General features: G+C 38.4%; 1 protein-coding gene across 2 annotated transcripts in view; it reads right to left on the reverse strand.

The window, feature by feature from the left end:
* Window positions 1-19,856: 19,856 nt before the first annotated feature.
* The window catches only part of trpm2 (transient receptor potential cation channel, subfamily M, member 2), a 90,064-nt gene continuing 84,578 nt past the window's right edge, over window positions 19,857-25,342 (reverse strand). For both annotated transcript variants that reach the window (XM_036959447.1, XM_036959448.1), the window contains 4 exons: window positions 24,533-24,611; window positions 24,234-24,335; window positions 23,417-23,533; window positions 19,857-21,585 (listed from right to left, as the gene is read on the reverse strand). In XM_036959447.1, coding sequence (XP_036815342.1) covers window positions 21,460-21,585; window positions 23,417-23,533; window positions 24,234-24,335; window positions 24,533-24,611 — 424 coding nt within the window. In that variant the 3' untranslated portion in view covers window positions 19,857-21,459. The remainder of the gene's footprint in view (window positions 21,586-23,416; window positions 23,534-24,233; window positions 24,336-24,532; window positions 24,612-25,342) is intronic.

The raw sequence follows: 25,342 nt of genomic DNA on the forward strand, positions 1-25,342 counted from the left end.
CAGACCAGGTAGATCTACTGTCTCTATTGTATTATGACAGACCAGCTAGATCTACTTTCTCTATTATATTATGACAGACAAGCTAGATCTACTGTCTCTATGTCTCTATTATATTATGACAGACCAGCTAGATCTACTGTATCTATGTCTCTATTATATTATGACATACCAGCTAGATCTACTGTATCTATTATGTTATGACAGACCAGCTAGATCTACTGTCTCTATTATATTATGACATACCAGCTAGATCTACTGTCTCTATTATATTATGACAGACCAGCTAAATCCACTGTCTCTATTATATTATGGCAGACCAGCTAGATCTACTGTCTCGATTGTATTATGACAGACCAGCTAGATCTACTGTCTCTATTGTATTATGACAGACCAGCTAGATCTACTGTCTCTATTATATTATGAAAGACCAGCAATATCTTCTGTCTCTATTAAATTATGACATACCAGCTAGATCTACAGTCTCTATTATATTATGACAGACCAGCTAAATCTACTGTCTCTATTATATTATGACAGACCAGCTAGACCTACTGTCTCGATTGTATTATGACAGACCAGCTAAATCTACTGTCTCTATTATATTTTCACAGACCAGGTAGATCTACTGTCTCTATTGTATTATGACAGACCAGCTAGATCTACTGTCCTGATTGTATTATGACATACCAGCTAGATCTACTGTATCTATTATATTATGTCACACCAGCTAGATCTACTGTCTCTATTATATTATGACAGACCAGCTAAATCTACTGTCTCTATGTCTCTATTATATTATGACATACCAGCTAGATCTTCTGTCTCTATTATATTATGACATACCAGCTAGATCTACTGTCTCTATTATATTATGACAGACCAGGTAGATCTACTGTCTCTATTATATTATGACAGACCAGCTAGACCTACTGTCTCTATTATATTATGACAGACCAGGTAGACCTACTGTCTCGATTGTATTATGACAGACTAGCTAAATCTACTGTCTCTATTATATTTTGACAGACAAGGTAGATCTTCTGTCTCTATTGTATTATGACAGACCAGCTAGATCTACTGTCCTGATTGTATTATGACAGACCAGCTAGATCTACTGTCTCTATTATATTATGACAGACCAGCTAGATCTACTGTCTCTATTATATTATGACAGACCAGCTAAATCTACTGTCTCTATGTCTCTATTATATTATGACACACCAGCTAGATCTTCAGTCTCTATTATATTATGACATACCAGCTAGATCTACTGTCTCTATTATATTATGACAGACCAGCTAGATCTACTGTCTCTATTATATTATGACAGACCAGCTTGACCTACTGTCTCGATTGTATTATGACAGACCAGCTAGATCTACTGTCCTGATTGTATTATGACAGACCAGCTAGATCTACTTTCTCAATTATATTATGACAGACCAGCTAAATCTACTGTATCTATGTCTCTATGACTCTATTATATTATGACAGACCAGCTAGATCTACTGTCTCTATGTCTCTATTATATTACGACAGAAAAGCTAGATCTACTGTCTCTATTGTATTATGACAGACCAGCTAGATCTACTGTCTCTATTATATTATGGCAGACCAGCTAGATCTACTGTCTCGATTGTATTATGACAGACCAGCTAGATCTACTGTCTCTATTATATTATGACATACCAGCTAGATCTACTGTCTCGCTGTATTATGACAGACCAGCTAGATCTACTGTCTCTATTATATTATGACAGACCAGCTAAATCTACTGTCTCTATTGTATTATGACAGACCAGCTAGATCTACTGTCTCTATTGTATTATGACAGACCAGCTAGATCTACTGTCCTGATTGTATTATGACAGACCAGCTAGATCTACTGTCTCTATTGTATTATGACAGACCAGCTAGATCTACTGTCTCTATTATATTATGACAGACCAGCTAGACCTACTGTCTCGATTGTGTAATGACAGACCAGCTAGATCTACTGTCCTGATTGTAATATGACAGACCAGCTAGATCTACTGTCCTGATTGTATTATGACAGACCAGCTAGATCTACTGTCTCTATTGTATTATGACAGACCAGCTAGATCTACTGTCTCTATTATATTATGACAGACCAGCTAGACCTACTGTCTCGATTGTGTTATGACAGACCAGCTAGATCTACTGTCTCTATTGTATTATGACAGACCAGCTAGATCTACTGTCTCTATTATATCATGGCAGACCTGCTAGATCTACTGTCTCTATTATATTATGACAGACCAGCTAAATCTACTGTCTCTATGTCTCTATTATATTATCACATACCAGCTAGATCTACTGTTTCTATTGTTTTATGGCAGACCAGCTAGATCTACTGTCTCTATTGTATTATGACAGACCAGCTAGATCTACTGTCTCTATTGTATTATGACAGACCAGCTTGATCTACTGTCTCTATTGTATTATGACAGACCAGCTAGATCTACTGTCTCTATTATATTATGGCAGACCAGCTAGATCTACTGTCTCTATTATATTATGGCAGACCAGCTAGATCTACTGTCTCTTTTGTATTATGACAGACCAGCTAGATCTACTGTCTCTATGTCTCTATTATATTATGACATACCAGCTACATCTACTGTCTATATTGTATTATGACAGACCAGCTAGATCTCCTGTCTCTATTGTATTATGACAGACCAGCTAGATCTACTGTCTCTATTGTAATATGACAGACCAGCTAGATCTACTGTCTCTATTATATTATGGCAGACCAGCTAGATCTACTGTCTCTATTGTATTATGACAGACCAGCTAAATATACTGTCTCTTTGTCTCTAATATATTATGACATACCAGCTAGATCTACTGTCTCTATTATATTATGACAGACCAGGTAGATCTACTGTCTCGATTAAATTATGACAGACCAGGTAAATCTACTCTCTATGTCTCTATTATATTTTGACAGACCAGGTAGATCTACTGTCTCTACTGTATTATGGCAGACCAGCTAGATCCACTGTCTCTATTGTATTATGATAGACAAGCTAGATCTACTGTCTCTATGTCTCTGTTATATTATGACATACCAGCTAGATCTACTGTCTCTATGTCTCTATTATATTATGATAGACCAGCTACATCTACTGTCTCTACTGTATTATGACAGACCAGCTAGATCTACTGTCTCTATTATATTATGGCAGAACAGGTAGATCTACTGTCTCTATTGTATTATGACAGACCAGCTAGATCTACTGTCCTGATTGTATTATGACAGACCAGCTAGATCTACTGTCTCTATTGTATTATGACAGACCAGCTAGATCTACTGTCTCTATTATATTATGGCAGAACAGGTAGATCTACTGTCTCTATTGTATTATGACAGACCAGCTAGATCTACTGTCCTGATTGTATTATGACAGACCAGCTAGATCTACTGTCTCTATTGTATTATGACAGACCAGCTAGATCTACTGTCTCTATTATATTATGACAGAGCAGCTAGATCTACTGTCTCTATGTCTCTTTTATATTATGACAGACCAGCTAGATCTACTGTATCTATGTCTCTTTTATATTATGACATACCAGCTAGATCTACTGTATCTATTATATTATGACAGACCAGCTAGATCTACTGTCTCTATTATATTATGACAGACCAGCTAAATCTACTGTCTCTATGTCTCTATTATATTATGACATACCAGCTAGATCTACTGTATCTATTATATTATGACAGACCAGCTAGACCTACTGTCTCGATTGTATTATGACAGACCAGCTAAATCTACTGTCTCTATTATATTTAGACAGACCAGGTAGATCTACTGTCTCTATTGAATTATGACAGACCAGTTAGATCTACTGTCCTGATTGTATTATGACAGACCAGCTAGATCTACTTTCTCTGTTATATTATGACAGACCAGCTAAATCGACTGTATCTATGTCTCTATGACTCTATTATATTATGACAGACCAGCTAGATCTACTGTCTCTATGTCTCTATTATATTACGACAGACCAGGTAGATCTACTGTCTCTATTGTATTATGACAGACCAGCTAGATCTACTGTCCTGATTGTATTATGACATAACAGCTAGATCTACTGTATCTATTATATCATATCAGACCAGCTAGAACTAGTGTCTCTATTATATTATGACAGACCAGCTAAATCTACTGTCTCTATGTCTCTATTATATTATGACATACCAGCTAGATCTTCTGTCTCTATTATATTATGACATACCAGCTAGATCTACTGTCTCTATTATATTATGACAGACCAGGTAGACCTACTGTCTCGATTGTATTATGACAGACCAGCTAAATCTACTGTCTCTATTATATTTTGACAGACAAGGTAGATCTTCTGTCTCTATTGTATTATGACAGACCAGCTAGATCTACTGTCCTGATTGTATTATGACAGACCAGCTAGATCTACTGTCTCTATTATATTATGACAGACCAGCTAGATCTACTGTCTCTATGTCTCTATTATATTATGACAGACAAGCTAGATCTACTGTATCTATGTCTCTATTATATTATGACATACCAGCTAGATCTACTGTATCTATTATGTTATGACAGACCAGCTAGATCTACTGTCTCTATTATATTATGACAGACCAGCTAAATCTACTGTCTCTATGTCTCTATTATATTATGACACACCAGCTAGATCTTCAGTCTCTATTATATTATGACATACCAGCTAGATCTACTGTCTCTATGGTATTATGACAGACCAGCTAGATCTACTTTCTCAATTATATTATGACAGACCAGCTAAATCTACTGTATCTATGTCTCTATGACTCTATTATATTATGACAGACCAGCTAGATCTACTGTCTCTATGTCTCTATTATATTACGACAGAAAAGCTAGCTCTACTGTCTCTATTGTATTATGACAGACCAGCTAGATCTACTGTCTCTATTATATTATGGCAGACCAGCTAGATCTACTGTCTCGATTGTATTATGACAGACCAGCTAGATCTACTGTCTCTATTATATTATGACATACCAGCTAGATCTACTGTCTCGCTGTATTATGACAGACCAGCTAGATCTACTGTCTCTATTATATTATGACAGACCAGCTAAATCTACTGTCTCTATTGTATTATGACAGACCAGCTAGATCTACTGTCTCTATTGTATTATGACAGACCAGCTAGATCTACTGTCTCTATTATATTATGACAGACCAGCTAGACCTACTGTCTCGATTGTATTATGACAGACCAGCTAGATCTACTGTCTCTATTGTATTATGATAGACCAGCTAGATCTACTGTCTCTATTATATCATGGCAGACCTGCTAGATCTACTGTCTCTATGTCTCTATTATATTATCACATACCAGCTAGATCTACTGTTTCTATTGTTTTATGGCAGACCAGCTAGATCTACTGTCTCTATTGTATTATGGCAGACCAGCTAGATCTACTGTCTCTATTGTATTATGACAGACCAGCTAGATCTACTGTCTCTATGTCTCTATTATATTATGACATACCAGCTACATCTACTGTCTATATTGTATTATGACAGACCAGCTAGATCTACTGTCTCTATTGTATTATGACAGACCAGCTAGATCTACTGTCTCTATTGTATTATGACAGACCAGCTACATCTACTGTCTCTACTGTATTATGACAGACCAGCTAGATCTACTGTCTCTATTATATTATGGCAGAACAGGTAGATCTACTGTCTCTATTGTATTATGACAGACCAGCTAGATCTACTGTCCTGATTGTATTATGACAGACCAGCTAGATCTACTGTCTCTATTGTATTATGACAGACCAGCTAGATCTACTGTCTCTATTATATTATGACAGAGCAGCTAGATCTACTGTCTCTATGTCTCTTTTATATTATGACAGACCAGCTAGATCTACTGTATCTATGTCTCTTTTATATTATGACATACCAGCTAGATCTACTGTATCTATTATATTATGACAGACCAGCTAAATCTACTGTCTCTATTATATTTAGACAGACCAGGTAGATCTACTGTCTCTATTGAATTATGACAGACCAGTTAGATCTACTGTCCTGATTGTATTATGACAGACCAGCTAGATCTACTTTCTCTGTTATATTATGACAGACCAGCTAAATCGACTGTATCTATGTCTCTATGACTCTATTATATTATGACAGACCAGCTAGATCTACTGTCTCTATGTCTCTATTATATTACGACAGACCAGCTAGATCTACTGTCTCTATTGTATTATGACAGACCAGCTAGATCTACTGTCTCTATTATATTATGGCAGACCAGCTAGATCTACTGTCTCGATTGTATTATGACAGACCAGCTAGATCTACTGTCTCTATTATATTATGACAGACCAGCTAAATCTACTGTCCTGATTGTATTATGACAGACCAGCTAGATCTACAGTCTCTATTGTATTATGACAGACCAGCTAGATCTACTGTCTCTATTATATTATGACAGACCAGCTAGCCCTACTGTCTCGATTGTGTTATGACAGACCAGCTAGATCTACTGTCTCTATTGTATTATGACAGACCAGCTGAATCTACTGTCTCTATTATATCTTGGCAGACCAGCTAGATCTACTGTCTCTATTATATTATGACAGACCACTTAAATCTACTGTCTCTATGTCTCTATTATATTACGACATACCAGCTAGATCTACTGTCTCTATTATATTATGACATACCAGCTAGATCTACTGTCTCTATTATATTATGACAGACCAGCTAGATCTACTGTCTCTATTATATTATGACATACCAGCTAGACCTTCTGTCTCTATTATATTATGACAGACCAGCTAGATCTACTGTCTCTATTGTATTATGACAGACCAGCTAGATCTACTGTCTCTATTATATTATGACTGACCATCTAGATCTACTCTCTATGTCTCTATTATATTTTGACAGACCAGGTAGATCTAATGTCTCTATGTCTCTATTATATTATCACATACCAGCTAGATCTACTGTTTCTATTGTTTTATGGCAGACCAGCTAGATCTACTGTCTCTATTGTATTATGACAGACAAGCTAGATCTACTGTCTCTATTGTATTATGACAGACCAGCTAGATCTACTGTCTCTATTGTATTATGACAGACCAGCTAGATCTACTGTCTCTATTATATTATGGCAGACCAGCTAGATCTACTGTCTCTATTGTATTATGACAGACCAGCTAAATCTACTGTCTCTTTGTCTCTATTATATTATGACATACCAGCTAGATCTACTGTCTCTATTATATTATGACAGACCAGCTAGATCTACTGTCTCGATTAAATTATGACATACCAGCTAGATCTACTGTCTCTATGTCTCTATTATATTATGACATACCGATAGATCTTCTGTCTCTATTATATTATGACATACCAGCTAGATCTACTGTCTCTATTGTATTATGGCAGACCAGCTAGATCTACTGTCTCTATTGTATTATGACAGACCAGCTAGATCTACTGTCTCTATGTCTCTATTATATTATGACATACCAGCTACATCTACTGTCTATATTGTATTATGACAGACCAGCTAGATCTACTGTCTCTATTGTATTATGACAGACCAGCTAGATCTACTGTCTCTATTGTATTATGACAGACCAGCTACATCTACTGTCTCTACTGTATTATGACAGACCAGCTAGATCTACTGTCTCTATTATATTATGGCAGAACAGGTAGATCTACTGTCTCTATTGTATTATGACAGACCAGCTAGATCTACTGTCCTGATTGTATTATGACAGACCAGCTAGATCTACTGTCTCTATTGTATTATGACAGACCAGCTAGATCTACTGTCTCTATTATATTATGACAGAGCAGCTAGATCTACTGTCTCTATTGTATTATGACAGACAAGCTAGATCTACTGTCTCTATTGTATTATGACAGACCAGCTAGATCTACTGTCTCTATTGTATTATGACAGACCAGCTAGATCTACTGTCTCTATTATATTATGGCAGACCAGCTAGATCTACTGTCTCTATTGTATTATGACAGACCAGCTAAATCTACTGTCTCTTTGTCTCTATTATATTATGACATACCAGCTAGATCTACTGTCTCTATTATATTATGACAGACCAGCTAGATCTACTGTCTCGATTAAATTATGACATACCAGCTAGATCTACTGTCTCTATGTCTCTATTATATTATGACATACCGATAGATCTTCTGTCTCTATTATATTATGACATACCAGCTAGATCTACTGTCTCTATTGTATTATGGCAGACCAGCTAGATCTACTGTCTCTATTGTATTATGACAGACCAGCTAGATCTACTGTCTCTATGTCTCTATTATATTATGACATACCAGCTACATCTACTGTCTATATTGTATTATGACAGACCAGCTAGATCTACTGTCTCTATTGTATTATGACAGACCAGCTAGATCTACTGTCTCTATTGTATTATGACAGACCAGCTACATCTACTGTCTCTACTGTATTATGACAGACCAACTAGATCTACTGTCTCTATTATATTATGGCAGAACAGGTAGATCTACTGTCTCTATTGTATTATGACAGACCAGCTAGATCTACTGTCCTGATTGTATTATGACAGACCAGCTAGATCTACTGTCTCTATTGTATTATGACAGACCAGCTAGATCTACTGTCTCTATTATATTATGACAGAGCAGCTAGATCTACTGTCTCTATGTCTCTTTTATATTATGACAGACCAGCTAGATCTACTGTATCTATGTCTCTTTTATATTATGACATACCAGCTAGATCTACTGTATCTATTATATTATGACAGACCAGCTAAATCTACTGTCTCTATTATATTTAGACAGACCAGGTAGATCTACTGTCTCTATTGAATTATGACAGACCAGTTAGATCTACTGTCCTGATTGTATTATGACAGACCAGCTAGATCTACTTTCTCTGTTATATTATGACAGACCAGCTAAATCGACTGTATCTATGTCTCTATGACTCTATTATATTATGACAGACCAGCTAGATCTACTGTCTCTATGTCTCTATTATATTACGACAGACCAGCTAGATCTACTGTCTCTATTGTATTATGACAGACCAGCTAGATCTACTGTCTCTATTATATTATGGCAGACCAGCTAGATCTACTGTCTCGATTGTATTATGACAGACCAGCTAGATCTACTGTCTCTATTATATTATGACAGACCAGCTAAATCTACTGTCCTGATTGTATTATGACAGACCAGCTAGATCTACAGTCTCTATTGTATTATGACAGACCAGCTAGATCTACTGTCTCTATTATATTATGACAGACCAGCTAGCCCTACTGTCTCGATTGTGTTATGACAGACCAGCTAGATCTACTGTCTCTATTGTATTATGACAGACCAGCTGAATCTACTGTCTCTATTATATCTTGGCAGACCAGCTAGATCTACTGTCTCTATTATATTATGACAGACCACTTAAATCTACTGTCTCTATGTCTCTATTATATTACGACATACCAGCTAGATCTACTGTCTCTATTATATTATGACATACCAGCTAGATCTACTGTCTCTATTATATTATGACAGACCAGCTAGATCTACTGTCTCTATTATATTATGACATACCAGCTAGACCTTCTGTCTCTATTATATTATGACAGACCAGCTAGATCTACTGTCTCTATTGTATTATGACAGACCAGCTAGATCTACTGTCTCTATTATATTATGACTGACCAGCTAGATCTACTCTCTATGTCTCTATTATATTTTGACAGACCAGGTAGATCTAATGTCTCTATGTCTCTATTATATTATCACATACCAGCTAGATCTACTGTTTCTATTGTTTTATGGCAGACCAGCTAGATCTACTGTCTCTATTGTATTATGACAGACAAGCTAGATCTACTGTCTCTATTGTATTATGACAGACCAGCTAGATCTACTGTCTCTATTGTATTATGACAGACCAGCTAGATCTACTGTCTCTATTATATTATGGCAGACCAGCTAGATCTACTGTCTCTATTGTATTATGACAGACCAGCTAAATCTACTGTCTCTTTGTCTCTATTATATTATGACATACCAGCTAGATCTACTGTCTCTATTATATTATGACAGACCAGCTAGATCTACTGTCTCGATTAAATTATGACATACCAGCTAGATCTACTGTCTCTATGTCTCTATTATATTATGACATACCGATAGATCTTCTGTCTCTATTATATTATGACATACCAGCTAGATCTACTGTCTCTATTATATTATGACAGACCAGCTAGACCTACTGTCTCGATTGTATTGTGACAGACCAGTTAAATCTACAGTCTCTATTATATTTTGACAGACCAGGTTGATCTACTGTCTCTATTGTATTATGACAGACCAGCTAGATCTACTGTCCTGATTGTATTGTGACAGACCAGCTAGATCTACTTTCTCTATTATATTATGACAGACCAGCTAAATCTACTGTATCTATGTCTCTATGTCTCTATTATATTATGACAGACCAGCTAAATCTACTGTCTCTATGTCTCTATGTCTCTATTAAATTATGAAAGACCAGGTAAATCTACTCTCTATGTCTGTATGATTGTATTATGACAGACCAGCTAGATCTACTGTCTCTATTATATTATGACAGACCAGCTAAATCTACTGTCCTGATTGTATTATGACAGACCAGCTAGATCTACAGTCTCTATTGTATTATGACAGACCAGCTAGATCTACTGTCTCTATTATATTATGACAGACCAGCTAGCCCTACTGTCTCGATTGTGTTATGACAGACCAGCTAGATCTACTGTCTCTATTGTATTATGACAGACCAGCTGAATCTACTGTCTCTATTATATCTTGGCAGACCAGCTAGATCTACTGTCTCTATTATATTATGACAGACCACTTAAATCTACTGTCTCTATGTCTCTATTATATTACGACATACCAGCTAGATCTACTGTCTCTATTATATTATGACATACCAGCTAGATCTACTGTCTCTATTATATTATGACAGACCAGCTAGATCTACTGTCTCTATTATATTATGACATACCAGCTAGACCTTCTGTCTCTATTATATTATGACAGACCAGCTAGATCTACTGTCTCTATTGTATTATGACAGACCAGCTAGATCTACTGTCTCTATTATATTATGACTGACCAGCTAGATCTACTCTCTATGTCTCTATTATATTTTGACAGACCAGGTAGATCTAATGTCTCTATGTCTCTATTATATTATCACATACCAGCTAGATCTACTGTTTCTATTGTTTTATGGCAGACCAGCTAGATCTACTGTCTCTATTGTATTATGACAGACAAGCTAGATCTACTGTCTCTATTGTATTATGACAGACCAGCTAGATCTACTGTCTCTATTGTATTATGACAGACCAGCTAGATCTACTGTCTCTATTATATTATGGCAGACCAGCTAGATCTACTGTCTCTATTGTATTATGACAGACCAGCTAAATCTACTGTCTCTTTGTCTCTATTATATTATGACATACCAGCTAGATCTACTGTCTCTATTATATTATGACAGACCAGCTAGATCTACTGTCTCGATTAAATTATGACATACCAGCTAGATCTACTGTCTCTATGTCTCTATTATATTATGACATACCGATAGATCTTCTGTCTCTATTATATTATGACATACCAGCTAGATCTACTGTCTCTATTATATTATGACAGACCAGCTAGACCTACTGTCTCGATTGTATTGTGACAGACCAGTTAAATCTACAGTCTCTATTATATTTTGACAGACCAGGTTGATCTACTGTCTCTATTGTATTATGACAGACCAGCTAGATCTACTGTCCTGATTGTATTGTGACAGACCAGCTAGATCTACTTTCTCTATTATATTATGACAGACCAGCTAAATCTACTGTATCTATGTCTCTATGTCTCTATTATATTATGACAGACCAGCTAAATCTACTGTCTCTATGTCTCTATGTCTCTATTAAATTATGAAAGACCAGTTAAATCTACTCTCTATGTCTCTATTATATTTTGACATACCAGCTAGATCTACTGTCTCAATGTCTCTATTATATTATGATAGACCAGCTATCTCTACTGTCTCTACTGTATTATGACAGACCAGCTAGATCTACTGTCTCTATTATATTATGGCAGAACAGCTAGATCTACTGTCTCTATTATATTATGACAGACCAGCTAAATCTACTGTCTCTATGTCTCTATTATATTATGACATACCAGCTAGATCTTCTGTCTTTATTATAATATGACATACCAGCTAGATCTACTGTCTCTATTATATTATGACAGACCAGCTAGATCTACTGTCTCTATTATATTATGACAGACCAGCTAGACCTACTGTCTCGATTGTATTGTGACAGACCAGCTAAATCTACTGTCTCTATTATATTTTGACAGACCAGGTAGATCTACTGTCTCTATTGTATTATGACAGACCAGCTAGATCTACTGTCCTGATTGTATTATGACAGACTAGCTAGATCGACTTTCTCTATTATTTTATGACAGACCAGCTAAATCTACTGTATCTATGTCTCTATGTCTCTATTATATTATGACAGACCAGCTAGATCTACTGTCTCTATTATATTATGACAGAGCAGCTAGATCTACTGTCTCTATTGTATTATGACAGACAAGCTAGATCTACTGTCTCTATTGTATTATGACAGACCAGCTAGATCTACTGTCTCTATTGTATTATGACAGACCAGCTAGATCTACTGTCTCTATTATATTATGGCAGACCAGCTAGATCTACTGTCTCTATTGTATTATGACAGACCAGCTAAATCTACTGTCTCTTTGTCTCTATTATATTATGACATACCAGCTAGATCTACTGTCTCTATTATATTATGACAGACCAGCTAGATCTACTGTCTCGATTAAATTATGACATACCAGCTAGATCTACTGTCTCTATGTCTCTATTATATTATGACATACCGATAGATCTTCTGTCTCTATTATATTATGACATACCAGCTAGATCTACTGTCTCTATTGTATTATGGCAGACCAGCTAGATCTACTGTCTCTATTGTATTATGACAGACCAGCTAGATCTACTGTCTCTATGTCTCTATTATATTATGACATACCAGCTACATCTACTGTCTATATTGTATTATGACAGACCAGCTAGATCTACTGTCTCTATTGTATTATGACAGACCAGCTAGATCTACTGTCTCTATTGTATTATGACAGACCAGCTACATCTACTGTCTCTACTGTATTATGACAGACCAGCTAGATCTACTGTCTCTATTATATTATGGCAGAACAGGTAGATCTACTGTCTCTATTGTATTATGACAGACCAGCTAGATCTACTGTCCTGATTGTATTATGACAGACCAGCTAGATCTACTGTCTCTATTGTATTATGACAGACCAGCTAGATCTACTGTCTCTATTATATTATGACAGAGCAGCTAGATCTACTGTCTCTATGTCTCTTTTATATTATGACAGACCAGCTAGATCTACTGTATCTATGTCTCTTTTATATTATGACATACCAGCTAGATCTACTGTATCTATTATATTATGACAGACCAGCTAAATCTACTGTCTCTATTATATTTAGACAGACCAGGTAGATCTACTGTCTCTATTGAATTATGACAGACCAGTTAGATCTACTGTCCTGATTGTATTATGACAGACCAGCTAGATCTACTTTCTCTGTTATATTATGACAGACCAGCTAAATCGACTGTATCTATGTCTCTATGACTCTATTATATTATGACAGACCAGCTAGATCTACTGTCTCTATGTCTCTATTATATTACGACAGACCAGCTAGATCTACTGTCTCTATTGTATTATGACAGACCAGCTAGATCTACTGTCTCTATTATATTATGGCAGACCAGCTAGATCTACTGTCTCGATTGTATTATGACAGACCAGCTAGATCTACTGTCTCTATTATATTATGACAGACCAGCTAAATCTACTGTCCTGATTGTATTATGACAGACCAGCTAGATCTACAGTCTCTATTGTATTATGACAGACCAGCTAGATCTACTGTCTCTATTATATTATGACAGACCAGCTAGCCCTACTGTCTCGATTGTGTTATGACAGACCAGCTAGATCTACTGTCTCTATTGTATTATGACAGACCAGCTGAATCTACTGTCTCTATTATATCTTGGCAGACCAGCTAGATCTACTGTCTCTATTATATTATGACAGACCACTTAAATCTACTGTCTCTATGTCTCTATTATATTACGACATACCAGCTAGATCTACTGTCTCTATTATATTATGACATACCAGCTAGATCTACTGTCTCTATTATATTATGACAGACCAGCTAGATCTACTGTCTCTATTATATTATGACATACCAGCTAGACCTTCTGTCTCTATTATATTATGACAGACCAGCTAGATCTACTGTCTCTATTGTATTATGACAGACCAGCTAGATCTACTGTCTCTATTATATTATGACTGACCAGCTAGATCTACTCTCTATGTCTCTATTATATTTTGACAGACCAGGTAGATCTAATGTCTCTATGTCTCTATTATATTATCACATACCAGCTAGATCTACTGTTTCTATTGTTTTATGGCAGACCAGCTAGATCTACTGTCTCTATTGTATTATGACAGACAAGCTAGATCTACTGTCTCTATTGTATTATGACAGACCAGCTAGATCTACTGTCTCTATTGTATTATGACAGACCAGCTAGATCTACTGTCTCTATTATATTATGGCAGACCAGCTAGATCTACTGTCTCTATTGTATTATGACAGACCAGCTAAATCTACTGTCTCTTTGTCTCTATTATATTATGACATACCAGCTAGATCTACTGTCTCTATTATATTATGACAGACCAGCTAGATCTACTGTCTCGATTAAATTATGACATACCAGCTAGATCTACTGTCTCTATGTCTCTATTATATTATGACATACCGATAGATCTTCTGTCTCTATTATATTATGACATACCAGCTAGATCTACTGTCTCTATTATATTATGACAGACCAGCTAGACCTACTGTCTCGATTGTATTGTGACAGACCAGTTAAATCTACAGTCTCTATTATATTTTGACAGACCAGGTTGATCTACTGTCTCTATTGTATTATGACAGACCAGCTAGATCTACTGTCCTGATTGTATTGTGACAGACCAGCTAGATCTACTTTCTCTATTATATTATGACAGACCAGCTAAATCTACTGTATCTATGTCTCTATGTCTCTATTATATTATGACAGACCAGCTAAATCTACTGTCTCTATGTCTCTATGTCTCTATTAAATTATGAAAGACCAGGTAAATCTACTCTCTATGTCTGTATGATTGTATTATGACAGACCAGCTAGATCTACTGTCTCTATTATATTATGACAGACCAGCTAAATCTACTGTCTTGATTGTATTATGACAGACCAGCTAGATCTACAGTCTCTATTGTATTATGACAGACCAGCTAGATCTACTGTCTCTATTATATTATGACAGACCAGCTAGCCCTACTGTCTCGATTGTGTTATGACAGACCAGCTAGATCTACTGTCTCTATTGTATTATGACAGACCAGCTGAATCTACTGTCTCTATTATATCTTGGCAGACCAGCTAGATCTACTGTCTCTATTATATTATGACAGACCACTTAAATCTACTGTCTCTATGTCTCTATTATATTACGACATACCAGCTAGATCTACTGTCTCTATTATATTATGACATACCAGCTAGATCTACTGTCTCTATTATATTATGACAGACCAGCTAGATCTACTGTCTCTATTATATTATGACATACCAGCTAGACCTTCTGTCTCTATTATATTATGACAGACCAGCTAGATCTACTGTCTCTATTGTATTATGACAGACCAGCTAGATCTACTGTCTCTATTATATTATGACTGACCAGCTAGATCTACTCTCTATGTCTCTATTATATTTTGACAGACCAGGTAGATCTAATGTCTCTATGTCTCTATTATATTATCACATACCAGCTAGATCTACTGTTTCTATTGTTTTATGGCAGACCAGCTAGATCTACTGTCTCTATTGTATTATGACAGACAAGCTAGATCTACTGTCTCTATTGTATTATGACAGACCAGCTAGATCTACTGTCTCTATTGTATTATGACAGACCAGCTAGATCTACTGTCTCTATTATATTATGGCAGACCAGCTAGATCTACTGTCTCTATTGTATTATGACAGACCAGCTAAATCTACTGTCTCTTTGTCTCTATTATATTATGACATACCAGCTAGATCTACTGTCTCTATTATATTATGACAGACCAGCTAGATCTACTGTCTCGATTAAATTATGACATACCAGCTAGATCTACTGTCTCTATGTCTCTATTATATTATGACATACCGATAGATCTTCTGTCTCTATTATATTATGACATACCAGCTAGATCTACTGTCTCTATTATATTATGACAGACCAGCTAGACCTACTGTCTCGATTGTATTGTGACAGACCAGTTAAATCTACAGTCTCTATTATATTTTGACAGACCAGGTTGATCTACTGTCTCTATTGTATTATGACAGACCAGCTAGATCTACTGTCCTGATTGTATTGTGACAGACCAGCTAGATCTACTTTCTCTATTATATTATGACAGACCAGCTAAATCTACTGTATCTATGTCTCTATGTCTCTATTATATTATGACAGACCAGCTAAATCTACTGTCTCTATGTCTCTATGTCTCTATTAAATTATGAAAGACCAGGTAAATCTACTCTCTATGTCTCTATTATATTTTGACATACCAGCTAGATCTACTGTCTCAATGTCTCTATTATATTATGATAGACCAGCTATCTCTACTGTCTCTACTGTATTATGACAGACCAGCTAGATCTACTGTCTCTATTATATTATGGCAGAACAGCTAGATCTACTGTCTCTATTATATTATGACAGACCAGCTAAATCTACTGTCTCTATGTCTCTATTATATTATGACATACCAGCTAGATCTTCTGTCTTTATTATAATATGACATACCAGCTAGATCTACTGTCTCTATTATATTATGACAGACCAGCTAGATCTACTGTCTCTATTATATTATGACAGACCAGCTAGACCTACTGTCTCGATTGTATTGTGACAGACCAGCTAAATCTACTGTCTCTATTATATTTTGACAGACCAGGTAGATCTACTGTCTCTATTGTATTATGACAGACCAGCTAGATCTACTGTCCTGATTGTATTATGACAGACTAGCTAGATCGACTTTCTCTATTATTTTATGACAGACCAGCTAAATCTACTGTATCTATGTCTCTATGTCTCTATTATATTATGACAGACCAGCTAAATCTACTGTCTCTATGTCTCTATTATATTACGACATACCAGCTAGATCTACTGTCTCTATTATATTATGACAGACCAGCTAGACCTTCTGTCTCGATTGTATTATGAAAGACCAGCTAGATCTACTGTCTCTATTATATTATGACAGACCAGCTAGATCTACTGTCTCTATTATATTATGAAAGACCAGCTAGACCTACTGTCTCGATTGTATTACGACAGACCAGCTAGATCTACTGTCTCTATTATATTATGACAGACCAGCTAGATCTACTATCTCTATTGTATTATGACAGACCAGCTAGATCTACTGTCTCTATTATATTAAGGCAGACCAGCTAGATCTACTGTCTCTATTGTATTATGACAGACCAGCTAGATCTACTGTCTCTATTATATTTTGGCAGACCAGCTAGATCTACTGTCTCTATTATATTATGACAGACCAGTGTCTAGCTGTGGGCTAGTTGTCTAGTGATATTGGTGTCTAGTTGTAGGCTAGTTGTCTAGTGATATTGGTGTCTAGCTGTAGGCTAGTTGGCTAGTGATATTGGTGTCTAGCTGTAGGCTAGTTGACTAGTGATATTGGTGTCTAGCTGTAGGCTAGTCGTCAAGTGATATTGGTGTCTAGCTGTTGGCTAGTTGTCTAGTGATATTGGTGTCTAGCTGTGGGCTAGTTGTCTAGTGATATTGGTGTCTAGCTGTGGGCTAGTTGTCTAGTGATACTGATGTCTAGCTGTCGGCTAGATGTCTAGTGATATTGGTGTCTAGCTATGGGCTAGTTGTCTAGTGATATTGGTGTCTAGTGATATTGGTGTCTAGTTGTCTAGTGATATTGGTGTCTAGCTGCAGGCTAGTTGTCTAGTGATATTGGTGTCTAGTGATATTGGTGTCTAGCTGTAGGCTAGTTGACTAGAGATATTGGCGTCTAGCTGTATTGCTAGTTGTCTGGTGATATTGGTGTCTAGCTGTAGACTAGTTGTCTAGTGAAAATGGTGTCTAGCTGTAGGCTAGTTGTCTAGTAATATTGGTGTCTAGCTGTAGGCTTGTTGTCTAGTGATATTGGTGTCTAGTTGTCTAGCGATTTTGGTGTCTAGCTGTAGGCTAATTGACTCGTGATATTGGTGTCTAGCTCTTGGCTAGTTGTCTAGTGATATTGGTGTCTAGTTGTCTAGTGATATTGGTGTCTAGTGATATTGGTGTCTAGCTGTAGGCTAGTTGTCTGGTGATATTGGTGTCTAGCTGTAGACTAGTTGTCTAGCGATATTGGTGTCTAGCTGTAGGCTAGTTGTCTAGTGATATTGGTGTCTAGCTGTAGGGCAGTTGTCTAGTGATATTGGTGTCTAGCTGTAGGCTAGTTGGCTAGTGATATTGGTGTCTAGCTGTAGGCTAGTTGACTAGTGATATTGGTGTCTAGCTGTAGGCTAGTCGTCAAGTGATATTGGTGTCCAGCTGTTGGCTAGTTGTCTAGTGATATTGGTGTCTAGCTCTTGGCTAGTTGTCTAGTGATATTGGTGTCTAGTTGTCTAGCGATTTTGGTGTCTAGCTGTAGGCTAGTTGTCTCGTGATATTGGTGTCTAGCTCTTGGCTAGTTGTCTAGTGATATTGGTGTCTAGTTGTCTAGTGATATTGGTGTCTAGCTGTAGGCTAGTCGTCAAGTGATATTGGTGTCTAGCTGTTGGCTTGTTGTCTAGAGATATTGGTGTCTAGCTGTAGGCTAGTTGTCAAGTGATATTGGTGTCTAGCTGTTGGCTTGTTGTCTAGAGATATTGGTGTCTAGCTGTGGGCTAGTTGTCTAGAGATATTGGTGTCTAGCTGTTGGCTTGTTGTATATTGATATTGGTGTCTAGCTGTGGGCTAGTTGTCTAGAGATATTGGTGTCTAGCTGTAGACTAGTTGTCTGGTGATATTGGTGTCTAGCTTTGGGCTAGTTGTCTAGAGATATTGGTGTCTAGCTATAGGCTAGTTGTCTAGAGATATTGGTGTCTAGCTGTAGGCTAGTCTTCTAGATATATTGGTGTCTAGCTGTTGGCTTGTTGTCTAGAGATATTGGTGTCTAGCTGTGGGCTAGTTGTCTAGAGATATTGGTGTCTAGCTGTTGGCTTGTTGTATATTGATATTGGTGTCTAGCTGTGGGCTAGATGTCTAGAGATATTGGTGTCTAGCTGTAGGCTAGTTGTCTAGAGATATTGGTGTCTAGCTGTAGACTAGATGTCCGGTGATATTGGTGTCTAGCTGTGGGCTAGTTGTCTAGAGATATTGGTGTCTAGCTGTAGACTAGTTGTCTAGTGATATTGGTATCTAGCTGTAGTCTAGTTGACTATTTATATTGGGGTCAAGCTTAAATGATTCAACACTACTGCGTGGATCGTGATGCCACAGAAATACGGGGTGTTTCTCTCATTTGGAAGCTTTTATTTTCATATTTACCACTGTAAAACATATTTACCACTGCATTTGAAAGAAATAGGAGAATATTGAATTAGCATTATTTAGAGAATTCCCCTCCCCATAGTTTGACATTTGACATCAGAATTTAGGGGAGTTAACATCGCTGAGCCCCCCATAATTCCCACCTTGACTATGTGCATATGTTTTCATTATGGGCTAACTGGTCTAATCGAGTTTGCTTGCTTATATCTGATACGTCAGTACATTGTGGTGGATGAATCAGAATTAGTTGGGTAACATAAATATGTTTTATTTACATAATATGCTTATTCGAGATACTTGTCATTAGAATGTTTCCCTTTGGACTATAGGGTTGGCAGTTGCACTTCTCAGCTAGGGCTCAGTCACTTGGGGCCCAGAGAGGGGAGAGATCAGGCTTGTCTTCATATGTGAATGTATCTGTTAAACCATCTGGTGCTATGCAGAATATCAGAAGGGGAGGAGGACAGAATGGAACATTGTCTTCTTCTTCTTAAACCATGTGAAGGGATGGCGTGATTAATGGGGAACCAATTAATTGTCTCCACAATGTCTGTACGCCAGTCACTCTCTCCTTTTCCCATTGGGGGAGGAGTATGGCAGTGTCTGGAACCATTGTATGTCCCCTCTGATGTTGCCCTTATCTTGACCTAGTATATGACCTAGAGGCTCACTCCCCTCAGTGAGCTTGTCCAGGAGTGGGGGATTCTTGAGATGGGAGTATCTAGAGTTGACAATTGATATATGCCATTGGATGAGTTGGTGTTTTTGTACTATGAAGTAGCAGGAACGAGATTAGAACCTCGTCTTAGAGAACAAACTGAACAATAATTTATAGCTAATGCTATCTGGCTATGGGATACTCCTTTCTAAAATAAAAAGCCCTTTGTGAAGAGTGGTTTGTCATGTAATTGAGAGGGGTGGATCTTTGCTATAAAAGATCTCAGTTGCCATTATGTTGACACTCTCAACTTTTCATTAGAGAATCGTTGAAAGTCAAATGCTATTGCAAAAGCTTAGTAAGTATTATTAAAGGTGAAGTTTAAGTATAACTCTGACTGGTGTGTGGTTTGTAACTCTCCTCATTTGGTAATACAGGAAATTAATCTACCACAACATTCTGTCCTCTTTTAATCTGAACTTCCACAGTATACACTACATTACGGTATATGTACTATTAAGGCCTATCAAATATATACATATAGTATCTCACAGTGAAGGAAGACATATTTACAAACAGTTCGCTACATCCGCAGTAACATCTGCTAAACACGTGTATGTGACCAATAAAATGTGATTTATATATAGTCCTCCTACATGTCTCATACATTATTATAACTCAACAGTACTCTAACCAGTACAGTGTATCTCAACAGTACTCTAAACAGTGCAGTGTATCTCAACAGTACCCTAAACAGTACATTGTGGGTCCTCTTTCTAGCTAAAAGGTCCTCTGGTGCAGCTAGAAGGTCCTCTGGTGCAGCTAGAAGGTCCTCTGGTGCAGCTAGAAGGTCCTCTGGTGCAGCTAGAAGGTCCTCTGATGCAGCTGGAAGGTCCTCTTGTGAAGTTAGAAGGTCCTCTGGTGCAGCTCGGCCACCCGTCTCAGAGCATCTCTCTGGTAAGAACACATCCTGGTCCTGCTATTCACCTCCGTCCACCGGACCAGCTCCACACAGCCCACGGTATTCTCAGCCTGGAGGGGAGAAAACATATAGTATTCATACTACACGTTACAGTACTAACCCACTGGACCAGCACCACACAGCCCAGACTACTAACTCTAAACCACTGGACAAGCACCACACAGCCCAGACTACTAACTCTAAACCACTGGACCCGCACCACACAGCCCAGACTACTAACTCTAAACCACTGGACCCGCACCACACAGCCCAGACTACTAACTCTAAACCACTGGACAAGCTCCACAGCCCAGACTACTAACTCTAAATCCCTGAACCAGCTCCACAGCCCAGATTACTAACTCTAACCCACTGGATCAGCACCACACAGCCCAGACTACTAACTCTAAACCACTGGACCCGCACCACACAGCCCAGACTACTAACTCTAAACCCCTGGACCCGCACCACACAGCCCAGACTACTAACTCTAAACCACTGGACAAGCTCCACAGCCCAGACTACTAACTCTAAATCCCTGAACCAGCTCCACAGCCCAGATTACTAACTCTAACCCACTGGATCAGCACCACACAGCCCAGACTACTAACTCTAAACCACTGGACAAGCACCACAGCCCAGACTAATAACTCTAACCCACTGGACCAGCACCACAGCCCAGACAACTAACTCTAACCCACTGGACCAGCACCACAGCCCAGACTACTAACTCTAACCCACTGGACCAGCACCATACAGCCCAGACAACTAACTCTAACCCACTGGACCAGCACCACACAGCCCAGACTTCTAACTCTAACCCACTGGACCAGCACCACACAGCCCAGACTACTAACTCTAACCTACTGCACCAGCACCACAGCCCAGACTACTAACTCTAACCCACTGGACCAGCACCACAGCTCAGACTACTAACTCTAACCCACTGGACCAGCACCACACAGCCCAGACCACTAACTCTAACCCACTGGACCAGCACCACACAGCCCAGACTACTAACTCTAACCCACTGGACCAGCACCACAGCCCAGACTACTAACTCTAACCCACTGGACCAGCACCACACAGCCCAGACTACTAACTCTAAATCACTGGAACAGCTCCACAGCCCAGACTACTAACTCTAAACCACTGGACAAGCACCACAGCCCAGACTACTAACTCTAACCCACTGGACCAGCACCACACAGCCCAGACTACTAACTCTAACCCACTGGAACAGCACCACAGCCCAGACTACTAACTCTAACCCACTGGACCAGCACCACAGCCCAGACTACTAACTCTCACCCACTGGACCAGCACCACAGCCCAGACTACTAACTCTAACACAACACCAGGGGAAGTAAGGATAGGATATAGCATGTTGTAGGGGATGTGTTGTGGAGTATGGTGTTCTGGAAGGATAGGATATAGCATGTTTTAGGGGAAGTGGTGCCATGTGTGTGTTCTGGAAGAATAGGATATATCATGTTTTAGGGGAAGTGTTTTGGAGTTTGGTGTTCTGTAAGGATAGGATATAGCATGTTATAGGGGAAGTGTTGTGGAATATGGTGTTCTGTCAGGATAGGATATAGCATGTTAAAGGGGAAGTGGTGTCGTGTGTGTGTTCTGTAAGGATAGGATATAGCATGTTAAAGGGGAAGTGGTGTCGTGTGTGTGTTCTGTAAAGATAGGATATAGCATGTTATAGGGGAGTGGTGCCGTGTGTGTGTTCTGTAAGGATAGGATATAGCACGTTATAGGGGAAGTGGTGCCGTGTGTGTGTTCTGTAAGGATAGGATATAGCATGTTATAGGGGAAGTGTTGTGGAGTATGGTGTTCTGGAAGGATAGGATATAGCATGTTATAGGGGAAGTGGTGCCGTGTGTGTGTTCTCACCATGCGGTTGATATCAGCCATCAGTAGACTTCTCCTGTCTAGATGGATGTTCAGGACTGTAGTTTCTACCCAGGCATCGTCTGTGTTCCTGACGTCGTCTACGTAGCCCTCATGGACCTGCAGGACACAGGTACAGCAACTGACCTCAGCTATCACCAGTATCCCTGCACTGGTATTGACCAGTATATAGTGTTTTCGCTGTTTTCTGACTTAGGCCAGGATTCAATCAGATCGCTGGTTATAGTCATTACAGCTTTTAAAGGCATTATTCCCACGTTAGCGGAGACTGCATTCACGGTAAATGCTGCATTTGTCAGCTCATTCTGAAATGACCTTTTCATTTCTAAGGCGGAAACGCTTCAGCAATACAGATTGAATAGAGCACTCAGTGTTAGTTCTGTAATAGATTGATTGAATAGAGCCCTCAGTTTTAGTGCTGTAATAGATTGATTGAATAGAGCCCTCAGTTTTAGTGCTGTAATAGATTGATTGAATAGAGCCCTCAGTTTTAGTGCTGTAATAGATTGATTGAATAGAGCCCTCAGTGTTAGTGCATTCCACCGTGTTGTATCCACCTGCTGTATCCTGTGCACATGACAAATACACTTGGACTTGTTTGAATTTGATTTGACTAGCACAGCTACTAACTAGAATAGTAACATGAGAGACTGTCATTGTAAAGTAATATATTTATTACATTAACGGTTTGGTGCTTGTAGTATACAGTAGAATCTGTGGTCATGTTTCATGGTACCACAACTACCACTGACAGTAGCTATAGGGCTTTTATTAAGCTTGAGGAGCCAGTCAGGTGTACCTTGGTTACCTCTACCACGTTAGTTTTTATCCTGTCATAGATCTTCTGTCCCATAATCCTCAGTAATCTGTCTGGCAGGGGCTCGTCTGATTGGACAGGACCCTTGAAGGAAACAGAAGAGTTTGTCAGTAGGAATCAACACTCTCGGATTTAAGTTCATGTCATAGAACCTCGATCTCCAAGCATCCTCAAATAGAGCATAAAGATGATTATTTCATTATTTGTCGACTAGGTAAAAGGATATTTATCAAAGCACACAAGAGTCCACATACTGTACATTCTGTCCATTCTGTACTCACCCCAGGTAGTGTCCAGAGCCCATCCTCCTGGTCCCAGACCGCCAGGAACTCCAGAGCAGATCTCCCACTGTCTCTCCACCTGTAGATCATCAACAAAAGGTTATTATAATATTATAAACTATTAAAGCAGAGCTCTCAGTAGATCAACAACAACAGGTTATTATAATATTATAAACTATTAAAGCAGAGCTCTCAGTAGATCAACAACACACTGAAACAACACTCTATCCATCCACACACTATCCATCAGCTACACATGGTTTATTCTCCTCAGAGATTTTTATCCTCTAGCTAACTAAACTACGACTCTTTCCCAAATGGCACCCTATTCCCTATGCAGTGCACTACTATTGACCAGGGCCCATAGGGCTCTAGTTAAATGTAGTGCACTTCTATTGACCAGGGCCCATAGGGCTCTAGATAAATGTAGTGCACCACTATTGACCAGGGCCCATAAGGCTCTAGTTAAATGTAGTGCACTACTATTGACCAGGGCCCATAGGGCTCTAGTTAAATGTAGTGCACTACTATTGACCAGGGCCCATAGGGCTCTAGTTAAATGTAGTGCACTTCTATTGACCAGGGCCCATAGGGCTCTAGTTAAATGTAGTGCACTACTATTGACCAGGGCCCATAGGGCTCTAGTTAAATGTAGTGCACTACTATTGACCAGGGCCCATAGGGCTCTAGTTAAATGTAGTACACTACTATTGACCAGGGCCCATAGGGCTCTAGTTAAATGTAGTGCACTACTATTGACCAGGGCCCATAGGGCTCTAGTTAAATGTAGTGCACCATTTAGGGAAAAGG

This window comes from Oncorhynchus mykiss, chromosome 22 (assembly GCF_013265735.2).
Source record: "Oncorhynchus mykiss isolate Arlee chromosome 22, USDA_OmykA_1.1, whole genome shotgun sequence".
Classification (NCBI taxonomy): Eukaryota; Metazoa; Chordata; class Actinopteri; order Salmoniformes; family Salmonidae; genus Oncorhynchus; species Oncorhynchus mykiss.